Below are 16,295 nucleotides of genomic sequence, written 5' to 3' on the forward strand. Positions count from 1 at the left end.
GATTATTTTTAATTAAAATATTTTATTAGTGCCATATTTCAAGTTAAACCACACATGAATTTAGCCACACCCTTGCCTAAATGATGAGATGATAAAAACTCAAAATACTTTGATAATTAAAACTGAAACAGTTTCATTAATCAAAAGTTGGACTTTTTCTCATATCTAAATCATTTAAATACCTCCTGATATATCCATAAAAAAATCTTCTAACAATATTATAAATCTCATCTAGGAATACATAAGTACTCCATAAATCCATTAAAACAGCAAATATTTAAACTATTAAATTGTTCAATATGACAAAAAGGCTAGCATCTTGCATAACAAGATTAACAGTCCAACTCATTTAAAAAAAAGAAAGAAAGACTCTAGTTTTCACAATTTCACTATTAAATGTCTTATTAAGCAGAGTAAAAAGAATCATAGTTTTCACAATTTCATCATTAAAGCTCTGATTATGCCATATTACATATTACAAATTATATATAAAAAAAAAAAATCATCTTTTCAAAGTAAATGGCAAGTAAATTTAGTGGATAAATTTCCACAATTGTATTAGAAATTTTGTTATTTCTACTAAAACAATACTCATTATAAATCTCTTCAAAAATCCATTGATATATAAATAAATAAATAAGATAGAAAAAATTCTAATAATCATTTAAATATATAAATAAATAAATAAATTAATTAAAAAAAAATTCTAATAATCATTTAAACATTTTCACAAATCTATTAAATATATAATGTAAAATAACTTTCTACAGGTTATTGTTCTTCTCTAGAAAGCAGCAGGGACTATAGTAATCTTATTTATAATGTAAAATAACATTCTACTAGTTAATTAAAAACTTCTACTTGCCAATAACATTAAAAATCTTGTTTTCCTCGACACATAGAGCAATCTTTTAGATGTTTACATAATTTCTCAGTCTATCAAAACAATTAATTACACTCACCCGACTTTCCAAATTCTTATAAACATATAAATAACTTTCTAAAAACTCAACAAATATTTTATAAAAACATTTGTTATAAACTTTCGATTAAAGATATTGCAGGTTCCTCATCTTAAAACATATATTTTAAAAGCTTCCTCGACTTCATTCAATCCATTTAAAAAAAGCTTCCTCGACTTCATTCAATCCATGTAAAAAAAGCTTCCTTGACAAAATACTTCCTTAAACTTCATTCAATCCATTAAAAAACCCCCTTGAAGGAAACATATGAAATTCCTTCAATCCATTAAAAAACCCCTCGAATGAAATATTTGAGTTCCTGAACACATACCCTTATGCATGAAGGAATATTGAGTTCCTGAACACATACCCTTATGCATGAAGTATATGAAGTTCCTAAAAACACAGACCGATCTTTTAGATGTATATGAACTTATTTTTCTCAATCAAAACACTAAAATCCACTTACATGACTTACCAAATATAAACAACTTTCTAAAAATTCACTACATATTTTATAAAAACCATTTGTTATAAACATTATATTAAAGATATTACAGGTTCCCCATCTTTAGGACAAATATTTTAAATGCTTCCTTAACTTAATTCAATCCATTAAAAAATCCCCCTGCATGAAATATATGAATACATCTGTTATAAACTTTTCATATAAACATTTGTATATGTATCTTATTACAGATATTAAAAAATTCTTCAACAATTTATTATATGCATTTGCACTTTTCCACATCCATTCGTGTCCTAGTAAAAATTTCAAAGTGTCTGCACGTTACACTATCTCTCAACATTTATGTGAAGGCTCGTCTGGCTTAGTCAATCTTTAGCTTGTGCAACGTACACATTTGTCGTACCATGGTCGGCCGAAGGATTTCCATGAATTAGTTGATTTAACTTGAATTCGTTGATTATATACTCTAATTCTATATGAACGTAAAATTAAATATTAAGTCTTCCAGGTTCACAGGTATCAAGTAGGACACACTAGATTTGGTGTAAAACTCGAGAATAAATCATAACAGTTTGTTAACGTGAACCGGCAGTTTATGATTATTCTAAAAATTCTATCAAATAACATTCAAACTCTCGCAATAGCCCTAAGAAGATGGAGTTATAAATACGTGCCAAACGAATCACAAGTCAATGATTCCCTCGAATCAGAAACGAATCACAAACATTTACAATACTTTATCTCAAGCATTTTGTACGAAACCTCACATTATATCACAAATACTAAACGTCACATTATATGACAAACACATATATTAGTTCACAAACATATTTTTTCACATGCTTCTTCACATAATTTCTGCATATCGCTACAACATTTCAGGCCACAGCATGCCATTCATTTTCCACAAATTTGTTATGCTTCTGTCTAATGAGAGCATTCATTTTACTACCTTGGAATTTACAAAACCAAAAACTGCAACTCATCTAGCCTATCCCACGACAAGTTGCACAAAACGCCATAAACACAAACACTTTCTAAACTTTAAAGTTACCCAGACATTCATTTACAGCAACCAACAATAGTAACATTAAACCTATGACCTATGCCCTCAAACACCGGAACCTCTGATTTTGGGAAGATAGTTTGGGTCCCTCAGCTTATCCTTCGTTTCGTCATCCAGACAACGAGACCTGAAATCGTTGTTCTTGTACTTCACGTCAACCGACGGCACCTCAGCCTGTCGAAATGCCCAGAGTCTCCGATTGTTCTCGCACCAAATTTCACCATCACTGCCTTTGTGCACATCAAGTGGACCTAAAGACGACGGATCAATCTTTCCAGCCTTAATATCCGCAGCCACATCTGATACACTTACGCCGCTGTGGCTCTTGCTGAAGCACCCATTTATATCCTTCTGTGTAAAACGCAGGTCTTTCGGATTGACAGAACTAGAATTTCCATCGGAACTCGAACTTCCCGGAGAATCTTCCTGAGAAGTGGAATTTCCCATTGATATGTCCAAAAACACACTACAAATCAACCACTAAATCACCAACTGATATTCACGAAACTTTCAAACAATTCCGCCGTTTGAATCCAGAGGCAGTGCATTATATAGAGATTGAGGAGATAAATGATGAACCGCCTCGCTTGAATGGCTCATCAAAATTATGTATGAATTCGTGTGAGCACGCATATGCCTTTTACCAGGCGTTGAGGAATGATGTGATGTGATGTGATGTCGGTGCTTTGGATTCCAAAGCCGCGTGATTCCAAATGCCATCAACTGCTTTTACTTTGTGGTCCACATCGCATGGAATACTTGCCACCACACATCACATCACATCACATCAATGACTTTATTTTAATGGCCCACCAACACGTGAAGAGGTACCACTTCCTCAAATATCATCACTGCTTTTACTTTGTAGTCTACATTGCATGGAATACTTCCCTACACCCATCAATGGATTTTTCTTTAATGGCCCACCAACACGTGAAGAATTACCGCTTTGCTTTGTGGTCCACCAACACGTGAAGGAAGGAGACTCTCCGCGAGTCCGCAGGCATGGATTTTGATAAGCATTTGCCACTGCCATCGTATTTAGTATATTAAAACACTAACAATAACAAACAAACATTTACTTTATGAATTATTTGTACCTAACAATAATAAATATATGTGCTACCAATTATTCGTATAGGTGTAAAGGTTAACAATAATAATCTAACATTTACTTTATGAATTCTTTGTACCTAACAATAATAAAGATATGTGCTAGCAATTATTCGTATAGGTGTAAAGGTTAACAATAATAAATTAACATTTACTTTATGAATTATTTGTACCTAACAATAATAAATATATGTGCTAGCAATTATGGCTTTTCCTATTTCCACCTTTATAGCATTATAAATGCTATTTGATATGCGAGGGGAATTCCCCTGGCATGTCAGAGAGCATTTATAATGCTATAGAGGTGGAAATAGGAGTTTCCTAGCAATTATTTGTATAGGTGTATAGATTTGGGAAGATTTTTTGATTTTGTTAAGCATGCATTAGGTAGGTTGTATTTAACAAGTATATTAAAAAATTAATAATAATAAATTAACATTTATTTAATAAATTATTTGTACTAACAATTATTTTTATAGGTGTAAAGTTTAATAAAAGATTTGGGAAGATTTTCTGGGCACAAATGTATATAAGGGTTGTCAAATTCTTTAATAAAATCAGTAATTAAAATATAAATTATTACTTATTAAAAATCATATACATTATTGTGATTTTTTTTAAATTAAAATAAAATTAATTACAATAAACATTATTATATTAATTTTCAACCACTTAAATTATAATTAATTTATAAATATCATTTTTTATATAGAAAAATTAAAATTATCCATTAAATTATTATAATGAAAATTTAATAGTTTTATATTTTTACCAAAAAAATAAAATAATAAAATATATAGTTGACACCTAATCTTCATGATTGGGGGAATTTTGTGTAAATAAATAAATTAGGAATGTGAACAGTCATCGGGAGATGAACTGAACAATCACTCCTATTGTATATAACAATGACCTACCTATGGAATAATAGACGAATCAGTTGTTTGTTTTGTGGAGTTACTGCCTGGCCTGACATGGTATCAGAGCCAGCTCCTTTTTTTAGCTATTATGCTCCTGTAACTCCTCTGTCCTGGCCTCTGCCTCTGCCTTATTCCCCTCAGACCTGAAATAACCTACCTCTGCCAGCACTGCACATCTGTCCATACTGTCATTTCCTGTTTTAGCGTTGAGGCCTGACGGTGCCACTGCAGAGATACGCCACCATCGATGAAGATCCAGCTTCTGGTATGCGTATGGTTCGAAGTTGAATGGTATGCGTATGGTTTTTGAATATTAACGATGTTGAATGAATGCGTTATGTTCGAAGTTGAATGCGTTTGGTAACGCTGTCTAGTGGTATCGACGTTTGGTTTATTGAATGAGTTTGTATCAGAAATTGTATTTGCGTTGAACAGCTTTGGTATATGCGTTGAACCTGAATGGTATACGTTTGAATGGTAATACACCGTTTGGTATATGCCTGTGCGTTTGAACTGTGGTTTTATTGAATGGTAATACACCGCTTTTGTATATGGTATTGAACTGGCTTTGCGACTTTGGTATATGCCTGTGCGTTTGAATGGTAATACACTGTTTGGTATATGCCTGTGCGTTTGAACTGCGGTTTTATTGAATGGTAATACACCGCTTTTGTATATGGAATTGAACTGCGGTTTTATTGGATGGGCACAAGTTTATACTGAGTAATGCCCAGTACCTTCAGTTCTACGTGGACCAGTTTCCTAGTAATTTAAGTGGGTTGAGTTGCATCTATTGAAGCTTGTATATCTGAATCTATATGGCTGGTTTTATCTCTACGTGTGACTGATATTTTGGGGCTGCTCTCTAAACGAGGCTCCAGGTTCCTCTATTCTCATTAATCACTGTGTATTTATAAATTAAATTGAAAAGAGAACTGCGTTGAATGCGTTGAAGGGGCCTGTTATATCAAAGTTGGTATATGGTATTAACGTTGTTTGAGTATTATATCAGAGTTGGTATATGGTAATAACGCTGTCCCATAACATTTTATTGATTCGTATATATGGAATATGAACTGAGTTTATAGTATGGTCCAGTTATATGTTGGATATATTATATGAGGATGTTTTTATAAACATTGGAGGGATTTGAAGAAAACATAGTGCATAAAGTATTTGAAATCTTTTTGTCCTTTTTGGGTACAATTTCACTGTATATCAGCAGAAGTATTTTTTCTATCAGAAGAAGTATTTTTTTTACAGAATGCATTCAATCATCTCTATGGTAGGAATAGTTCTCACTAGCAAGGAGAACTATCCTGAATGGTCCCGGATGATAAAACACACCCTCATCTTCAATGAGTTGTGGAAAGGTGTGTGTGTTGGAGAAGGAGACAATGACCCAGTACAGCCTACCTCAAACAAAGAGCTCGTAATTTGGGAAAACAAGAACAAAAAAGCCTATGCATTAATCGCAGCATCTGTAAATGAAGAGGTGAGTCGCCATATTTCATCATATTCAACTGCCTTTGAAGCTTTACAAAAGCTGAAAGAACTCTATGACTCACATTCTGCACTTGAAGTTGTTCAGCTCATGATTAAACTCTTCACTCTTGAACTGAAAAATAATGATCCTCTTGCTCTTGCATCTGAAGTAAAGTCTATATTGCATGATATCAAATCCACTAAGGTTGAGCTGGATATCCCTCTTATTGCTTTCTGAAGGCACTCTATCCTACTTCAATTATCTTGAGTCTTTACAAGCAAATGGAAATCTTAAAGATATAACCTTTGACTCTCTTGTGAAAAAGTTTGCTGAAAGAGAGAAAGCCTTTGGAAAGAAGACAACCCCTGAATCTTCTGAAGAGACTGTGTGCCTTGCTCATAAAGAAAAGCATCCTGCTCAAGATTCTACAAGAGGAAGAGGTGGACGAAGAGGAAGAGGAAGATATTTCAGAGGCAGGGGGGGCAGACATTGTCAAGAAGAAAAGGCAGACTTACACTGCATTCGCTGTAAAAGAAATGGATCACATGATGCCTCTACATGCAAGCTACCATGGGACAAAATTGAGCAGAAAAGAAACCAACAGAAAGGTAAAATTGATGATACAGACAAAGGTAAAGCACCTGAATCCGCTCACTATATTGAGGCACAATGTAACATTGGAGTAAATGAAGATTTGTTTAATGCTTCACTTGCTTCTTCGAAAAATGATTGGTTGCTTGATTCAGGAGCAACCTGTCACATGACTCATAGAAAAGATTTTTTTGAAGATTTCACTGACAATGTTGATGGAGCAGTATACTTTGCAGATCAGTCAAAAATCAAGCCATCAGGGCTTGGCACAATCAGGCTTAAACTGCCTGGTCTTCCAGACTTTCTTCTGGATCATGTTCTATATCTCCCATAGCTCAAGAGAAACTTGCTGTCCTTGGTCCACATCCGCCAGCAAGGTCACTCCATTCATATGTTTGATGGCAAGCTTGAGGTAAGAAAAGCTTCTGACCACTCACTTGTCATGAGAGGAATAGAAGAGGAAAGGCTTCTCAAACTGCAAGGAACCTTTGCTCATGCACAACATTTCTCATATATTTCTCATCATGAAAAAGGTACACTTCCATCAAATTTATTATGGCATGCTAGATTTGGACATTTAAACTATGACAGTCTCCGCTTATTGAAGAAAAATGGTGTTGCTGGTTTGCCTACAATTCCTAGGAAACATAAGCAATGTGATGCTTGCATTCTAGGAAAGCATAGCAAACAGTCTTTTCATGATTCACATTCAATAGCACATAGGAAGCTTGAAATCATTCATTCCGATTTATGTGGTCCAATGTCTATTCCTTCTGCAAATAGAAATAAATATATCATGACAATTATTGATGATTACACCAGAATGTGTTGGGTTTATTTATTGAAGAACAAATTTGATGCCTTTCAAACATTCAAGAATTTTCATATATGGATTGAAAATGATGCACAATCTCATATTGGGTCTATTTGCACTGATAATGGAAAATAATATACATCAAATGAATTTGAAAACTATCTTCGCCAACATGGGATCAAACATCAAACAACTGTGCCTTATAATCCCCAACAGAATGGTGTAGCTGAAAGAATGAATAGAACAATCTTGAATATGGTACGATCCATGCTTTTCTTCAAAAATGTAAAGATAATGTTTTGGGCTGATGCTATTCTATGTGCTGCATATATAAAGAATAGATGTCCATCCAATGCTATAAGAAACAAGACTCCTTATGAATTATGGTATGGACATGTTCCTTCGGTAAAACATCTTAGGATCTTTGGTTCCACCTGTTATGCTTTGATACCAAAGGTACATAGAAACAAACTTGGTGCTAGAAGTCGTAAGTGTATCTTCCTGGGGTATTCAAACACCTCCAAAGCATACCGCCTCTATGATGAAGTAAATAAAAAGTTTGTTGTATCCAAAGATGTAATTTTTCTTGAATCATCCAAATCTGACAATGTTGTTGAGAGGCAACTTGATCGATTGGATAGATTCGCAAAAACAAAATCATTTCAAGAATTTGATAATCAGATTCCACATCTTGAAGGGGGGATTCCTATACTAGATCAACATGTGGAATCTTCTTCTGAAGAACACTCTCCCCCGACTGAAACTCCAACAACAGATGATGCTTTAAGTGATGTAATTGATAGAATTGGGAGACTCAATCTTGATTCAGTCCCAACTCGATCAACAGAGCAGCCTGGACCATCTCAGAAAGGTCCCCCAAAGTGGCTGACAAAGACACTTGAAAGTGTTCATCCTGATGAAATTGGAAAAACAGGAACCAAAAATTCAAACCGACAAAATGGAGGTGATGTAGATGACTCTAATTCACCTGTTGATATGGATGTTTCTTATGATTGTGAATTGAACTTGTCTACAGATTTTGAACCAACTTCCTTTAAAGAAGCTGCTTCTCATGATGAATGGAAAGAAGCGATGCAAAAGGAGTATGATGCCCTCATAAAGAACGACACTTGGAAGCTGGTTGATCCTCCATTTGGAACCAAACCAATTGGCTGCAAGTGGGTCTACAAGAACAAGTACAAAGCTGATGGCTCACTTGACAAGCACAAAGCTAGGCTTGTGGCAAAAGGTTTTGCACAGAAGGAAGGGGTCGATTATGAGGAAACTTTTGCCCCCACAGCAAAATGGGCCACCATCCGGACACTCTTTGCACTAGCAGCTCAGAACGGTTGGAAAGTCCATCAAATGGATGTAAAAACTGCCTTCTTGAATGGAGATCTAAAAGAGAATGTTTTTATGTCCCAGCCTGAAGGATTTGCTGTGAAAGGACATGAACATAAAGTATGCAAACTTGTGAAGTCCTTGTATGGCCTTAAACAAGCACCGCGAGCCTGGTATGAAAAACTAACTGAGCATCTTCTGAAACTCAACTTCAATCATTTTGATCTTGAAGATGCAACTTTATTTGTCAAGAAAGTTGGCAAAACAGTTGTATATCTTGTGGTATATGTAGATGATCTTTTAATGACAGGGAACAGTGAAAGCTACATTGCATCCATAAAGAAGGAATTGGGGAAAAGTTTTGAAATGACTGATTTGGGCTATGTTCATTACTATCTTGGCATTGAAGTAACCCAACATACAAAGTCCATATTTCTTTCTCAAAAGAAATACATTGGATATTTGTTGAACAGGTTTGGCATGACAGAGTGCAATCCTCTTACTACTCCAATGGAACAAAACTTAAAGTTCACATCTATTGAAGGAAAGGAATTTGAGGATGCAACAAAGTATAGACAACTTATAGGAAGTCTCATCTACCTCACTACTACCAGACCAGACATTTCATTTGCTGTTGGAATCCTCTCCAGGTTTATGCAAAAGCCTTGTGAGGGACATTGGTCTGCTGCAAAAAGAGTTCTAAGGTACTTGAAGGGAACTCAAGACCTTGGAATCAAGTATACACAGGTGGACGACTTCAACTTGATTGGATACTCTGATTCAGACTTCGATGGAGACAAAGAAACTGGGGTATCTACTTCAGGATATGCTATGAGTCTTGGATCAGGAGCTGTCTCCTAGAGATCACGCAAACAATCAGTTCCAACAGATTCCACAACAGAAGCAGAATACGTGGCAGCAACTGAAGCAACGAAAGAAATTGTGTGGCTCAGGAAAATTCTTGAAGATTTGCAGGTAAAACAAGTACAATCAACTCCACTCATGATTGAAAACACCTCTGCAATAAAGTTGGCCAAGAACCCAAAGTTCCATGATCGAACAAAGCATATCAATACTAAATATCATCTGATTCGACATCATGTTGAGGCCAAAACAATCCATCTCCATCATTGTTCCACAAATGAGCAAATTGCAGACATCTTCACCAAAGCACTTGGAAGGGAAAAGCTTGAACGATTTAGAATGATGCTTGGACTCACCAACATCCCTTCAGATTAAGGGGGGGAAGTTGACACCTAATCTTCATGATTGGGGGAATTTTGTGTAAATAAATAAATTAGGAATGTGAACAGTCATCGGGAGATGAACTGAACAATCACTCCTATTGTATATAACAATGACCTACCTATGGAATAATAGACGAATCAGTTGTTTGTTTTGTGGAGTTACTGCCTGGCCTGACATTTTTTAATTTATTAAAATTATATAATTAATTATCAATTTTACTCAACTTAATTACACAAAAAAAATGTCAAATAACTTTATAATTGTATTGCAGAAAAGTCTCATTTCCACCTAGATATTTCTTTTACATAAATATGGTTTTTGACTTTGACTTTTCCTTTTTAATAACTCATGTGGGTTATTGTCACGTGTTTATTTGATCTGATAAGTCTTAATATGTTTATTTGATCTTATAAGTCTTAATATGTTTTCACAAAGTTTGTATCTCAAGAGATTTGATCTCTCTCATCACTTGGTGGATCCGAAATTAAGATGGATCTAGGCTGGTTAAAAATTAATTTAAATTCTTGAATAAATAAATTATAAGTAAATTGATAAAGTAATTATTTTGAACAATTAGATGGATGCAAATGTGTTAATAAGTCGGCTATTTAATACTTCAGTTAGATTTATAAATGAAAATTCATAAATTACTTTATAATATATTTTCAACTATTTAAAATTTCATAAATAAATGTAAATCAATAAATTATTTTTCAATAAAATAATATAACACATTATTTTATAGCTAAAAAATATAACCATATTATAAAAATATAAAAATATGCTCTTATAAGTGGAAAGAAGTGGTTACCTCTAAAATTTTATTAAGAATCCATGAAATATTATTTTATAATTAAAAAATATAATCATATTATAAAAATATACTCTTGTAAGTGGAAATAAGTGCTTACCTCTAAAATTTTATTAAGAATCCATGAAAACGTTTAATTTTGGTGAGTGAATCATCAAAGTATCTATGAGCAACCTTCCTTAAACGTTTACCAAACTTATGTAGTTGTGTTTCTTTACGCCAACGTTGCTAAAAATTTGTGAGTACCTTCTATTTTAGAGTGTAAATCATGGACCTTCTATTTTAGAGTGTAAATCATGCCATGTATGTCGTAAATCATGCCATGTCTGCTTTGGCCCATGAGCATCAGTGTTGGTCGAAAAAGTAGGATTGTGATACTCTTCTTTGTAGAGAGTCTCAAGATCTTTGAACAAACATCGAGAGTATCATAACGACCATCACAAAGATCAAGCCTACCAATAAATGTAGTTATTTTTCTATAGTTTCTACGATCACATTTTTCTGATGATGAATATATAAGGTACCCACAACCTGTTGTTTGAACCAACTCAATTCACTACTTGCATAACATGGAGCTAGCACAGATTGAACCGATAAGTGTTTGATTTTTTCTTTGTTTCCTCATCATGTGTTTGCATAACTCTTTCCGTTTTAAAAAGCATATTATGGTTTGAAGTTTTTTCATCCATACTAATAGAAGAAGACATATACCTTTTGGGGATTTAAATTTTAGAAGGTCCCCCAATTTCAGATCTCCTTCTTTTGAAAGTGGCCTTATGGGTTCTCTCACAAGCTTTGCTTTACTTTATGATATATGGACCATCCCATAATGTAGACCAAATGATGGGCTTCAACTATGATGGATCATCTTTGCACAATGCTTCAATTTATGTTGGACATAACTGAATTGACAACCTCAACGCAGAATGCGGCTTAGGAGGCTTACCACAAGAATTAAGCACTAAAAATTGGTTGTCAATCTTTTCTCCAATCAAAACCTTTTGGACAGGGATCACCATAGTTCTTATGAGATCATCTCCAAAAACATCATTATCCTTAACAGTGAACTCCACTTTCGATGCAAAAGGAGCCACATCAACATGAAAATGCTCATTCTAGTGAGGATTTTGGTTGTTGTTTATGACATGGGTTTGTGCAATAGTTTCTCCTCCAACTAAAAGCAAAGCATGATCTTTTTTTCCCTAAAATACTAAATATTCCATAATGCCAACAAATACTCCTCTGGAACTATCTCAAATGTTGTAAAATAAACCATTTGAATGCACAAAATGGCCTAATTCCATGATAGAACAAGGTAGAGGATTTGAACAAGCAACAATGCATGAACAAAAAATGCAACATAACCCCAATAACAACAGTATCATGTACTAAACAACAACCGAATTTCATTCTAGCTTGGATTCAACATACAAGGTTAAAGAGGGAATATTTAAGAAATAAGAGAAAATGACCATGTAAACTAACTATTTTCCCACATCACCTTCAACATCTTACAATGTGTTGATAGTGCTGGACACACCAACATTTAGGGATCTCCCCGGTATGAAGTCCAAACTAGACCTCACACCGTTTGGTGTAGGCGTCCCATCTGGTCTGATGGCCCGGTTGCCATTGTCTTAAAGGTTTGCCTTAGCTCTTGCTTGTCAGCACATGAGATTGGTTTGATTTGTCTTCAAACAATGAGCTTCGCGTGCCTAGTGAGTGCTTAGTGTTACTTATGTCAAGGTTCTTTCACTACAGAGGAAGAGGGTGGAAGTGAGTCTCAAGTCGAAAGGGAATAGTCCCAACTCTGTTAGAGACACACAACACAACAGCACATGCGCAACTTAGGGTGAAGTGGTCCACATGGATGCGAGAGTCACAAACACACAGTGAACGGATAGCACATACAACACCCGGTGGAATAGTCCACAAGACACACGAGTGTGACAATCGTTATAAAAAGTTTATGAGAGTGGTTTTGTCGAGTGTTCAATGGAATAGAACACATGAGCAAGACAACATTAACAACTTATACAACACATTTTCAAAAGCATATGTATTAGAACAACCGAAATAGTTTAATTGTCTTAATATAGGTTAAAGCAACATGCATTACAAGAGTCCAAAGAATATTCTTACAAACAAATACAATACATGTGTGCAAAACGGGTTGGCCTATTATCGGGCTTCTGAATTAAGTAAAAGTTCCAAGACACATCGGTACACCATTACATCACGAACACCGATAGCGGGGCATTAGAGCCACTGCTCACTCCTCAAAGAAAATACTACAGACTCTCAAGGCTATGTGGGAGGAGCCAAGGTGAAAAGTCTTTTGCATGTACAAATGAGGGGCATATATAGCCAATGATGAAGTTGATCCTTATGACTGTTCGACTTCCCTCATCACCGTTTGACTTACATGACTCTTCAACTTTACATGTGGGTCTCTTGGACTTCCACGTTACATTACATTGATTACAACAATATGGCCCACAGTAGTGATGTGGTCGAGATGACTCATGACAGAAACACTTATTTACAAAACCAAAAATAGCATGATACTAAGCAAGCAAAACAAAACGAAACAAAAATAGTAAGAAAAGTGAAAAAACAACAAGCAATAAACAGACTATGTACATGGCCCAGGGTGTGGCCCTAACCTACTAAAAATAGTGCTTGAGATCTTGGCCATTAATAAGAAGGTTTTCAATCGTCCCGTCAAGTGATTGCAGACGGTACGTGTGTGGGCCAAGCTTCTCATGTACAGTGTACAAACCAATCCACAGGGACTAGAACTTCGTATGTTTTCCTTTGTCTTCATGGGGTTTGTCCCATTTCAATACCAAGTCACCAACATCGAAGTTAGCATTCCCTGGAGACTTCTTTTCAAACAATTTGTTGATACGGTTTTGGTGGAGTGTAAATTTTTCTTTTTCTTTCATCATTTCTTCCTGCAGCTTGTGAAGTGTATCCATCCTACTTTGCACTAGCAGACAAGGCTTGCCTTGGGATTCATAGGACAATTGGAGAACAGGCAAGTAAATGTTTAGTGGTAGAATGGCTTCCTTCCCATAAACCAAGAAGTATGGTGAAGTGCTTAGAGAGGGTTCGAGTATTAAGTGGTCAGCCCATAAGGCATTCCTCAAGGTGGAGTGCTAGTTACCTTGATCTTCAGCAAACAACATCAGAAGCAACTTTGGAAAAAAATTTAAAAAAGGGTTTTTTGGCTTGACAGGGATCAACACAGCCCTATGTGGGAGACAATGCATTGCAAAGCACTGTCTCTAATCTAAAGATGCTTTGCAGCGCACTGTGTCAAGAACAACACTGCGCTGATGCCAGAGAGCACTATCAGCACACATTTAAGCACAAATTTTTGACCAAAAAAACTTCAAAATGACTGAAAAGAGATCAATGAAGTCAATTAAAGTCTACTAGGATGTAATATGATAAGGGAAAACTACCAGGAATGATGGTTGTTCCCCAGTAGAGTCACCAATTTGTTATATAGAATTTATACCTATGGATAAGTACATCTTCTCTAAGTGGGTAGTTACACTTAGAACAACTGAAGTAAAGATGTTTAACCTTTTCCTACAATAAACAAATAAGATAAAGGAACCTACTTGTGATCCTTTGCTTCCTTTAATCTCCTTTGAATTGCTCTCATCGCTCCCGTTCAAACTGAATTCACTCAATTGGTACTTGCCAACATAAACAGAAGATGACAACAATCAAAGCATATGATCTATTTATCGTAAACAAATGGAATCGACAACATTGAACATTCATTCATCATAGATATAGACAAAAGTATGGGAAAAGGAACAAACAACTTTATTGATTGATAGAAGGAGAAGTTACACCCAATGTGGTTCGATGTCGTGTCACTCATCCAGCGTAGTCCGAACCCTCATCACACCAATAGCAACATCAATCCAGCAACATAACATTACATGACAATGATTTCAAGTCTCAAACCAACAATATTTCTCTATAATATCCAAGTTCCAGCCCCCTGATCACTATGATGAGTGGTCAATTTATAGGGAAATGCAAGTGGTTTTGTCATTAATAGGGTATTGAATGGTTTTCCATAATTGGATAGTTAGTTTCCATGGAGAAAGGGATGCGAGGATAGAGGATTAGATGATCAATAGCCTATCCAAAGTCGATCTCATAAGATGAGATAAGAGCTAGGCATCCTCTAGAATGTTCTAGAATCAAGAAATATTCCCACAATCCTATGCCAATTTCGCTCATCCTCGCCCAACGCAGGCTTAAGTGGGCCTAAGTGCTATGCAACACACGTTTGAATGGGCCTACCTACTATGCAGAGTAGTTTTCCTTGACCAAGGGTGCGTTGGTGTCCCAAGGAGGCATTTCAGCAGGATTTCAAAATAGCAAACTTTCATGGATGAAAACACTCAATATGATGACTTTTCTAGGGCATGTAGCAACTGAATTAGGGTTTGATGAGCCCTATTTGTACTGATCTGATTGTGAGGGAGTGATGCCAAATAGATCTGTAATAGCTGCCCCTTAAAGCATGAAGTCATAAACAATAATGTTGAGTGATATGCTTTATGATATGATGAGGAGGATCTGAAGTAGACGGTGACCTACATCAATTACAATACATAATATCATGATATCTTTGAATTTTTCATGAATTGCTGAGGGAAGGCATACCCATGCTCAACATATAAAATTTTCATTACATGTACATAAATCAGATAGTTGTCTATAGATATAGACCCATGATAAGATGACCATCTGTGTAAAGCCATCGTAGAGATGATTTAGTACTCTCCTCAAATCGCAGCTCAGATGGATGAAACTAGATCAGGGGTCTTTTATCTCGTCCAATCGTTCGCTCAAGTACAAGTCTAACCATGTGAAAATGTGATATGAAGTCGAACATGGGAAGACACCGTCTGATTACTAGCCAATGATGTAAGTTGTTAACAGACGCGAGAGAAATCACAATTTCCGTATATGCGCATATCTTGCGTATATGCAAAATTTCCGTATATGCGCAATTTCTGTATATAGAATTTGTACATATCTTCATTTAAATATTTACATCGTATATGCGCAAATTCCATATACAGAAATTTCGCATATACGGAAATTGTGCATATACGGAAGATATGCGCATATACCGAAATTGCGCATATACGAAAGATATGCGCATATTTTCCGTATATCCCTAACTTTCCTATATGTGTATATCTTCCGTATATGCACGTCGTTTATGTATCTGTATCGTATATGCGCAAATTCCATATACGGAAATTGTGCATATACAGAAATTACGTATATACGGAAGAGATGCGCATATCTTCCGTATATCCCTAACTTTCCTATATTTGCATATCTTCTGTATATGCACGTCGTTTATGTATCTGCATCGTATATGCGCAAATTCCATATACAGAAATTGCGCATATATGGAAATTGTGCAT

At 35.3% G+C, this 16,295-nt stretch overlaps 1 protein-coding gene across 1 annotated transcript; it reads right to left on the reverse strand.

The window, feature by feature from the left end:
• Window positions 1-2,211: 2,211 nt before the first annotated feature.
• LOC149149170 (uncharacterized) lies at window positions 2,212-3,090 on the reverse strand. Its single transcript, XM_089439651.1, has one exon. It carries the CDS (start codon window positions 2,942-2,944, stop codon window positions 2,543-2,545), a length of 402 nt encoding a protein of 133 aa, XP_089295777.1. The 5' UTR covers window positions 2,945-3,090; the 3' UTR covers window positions 2,212-2,542.
• Between the last annotated feature and the right edge of the window lie 13,205 nt (window positions 3,091-16,295).

Source organism: Pinus tabuliformis, chromosome 9 (assembly GCF_031772625.1).
Source record: "Pinus tabuliformis cultivar Carrire ecotype Pingquan chromosome 9, CPIR1, whole genome shotgun sequence".
NCBI classification, from domain to species: domain Eukaryota; kingdom Viridiplantae; phylum Streptophyta; class Pinopsida; order Pinales; family Pinaceae; genus Pinus; species Pinus tabuliformis.

What these genes read in the sequence shown, in the direction of transcription:
- LOC149149170 (XM_089439651.1), bottom strand. Translation starts at nt 2,944, where the DNA reads ATGGGAAATTCCACTTCTCAGGAAGATTCTCCGGGAAGTTCGAGTTCC.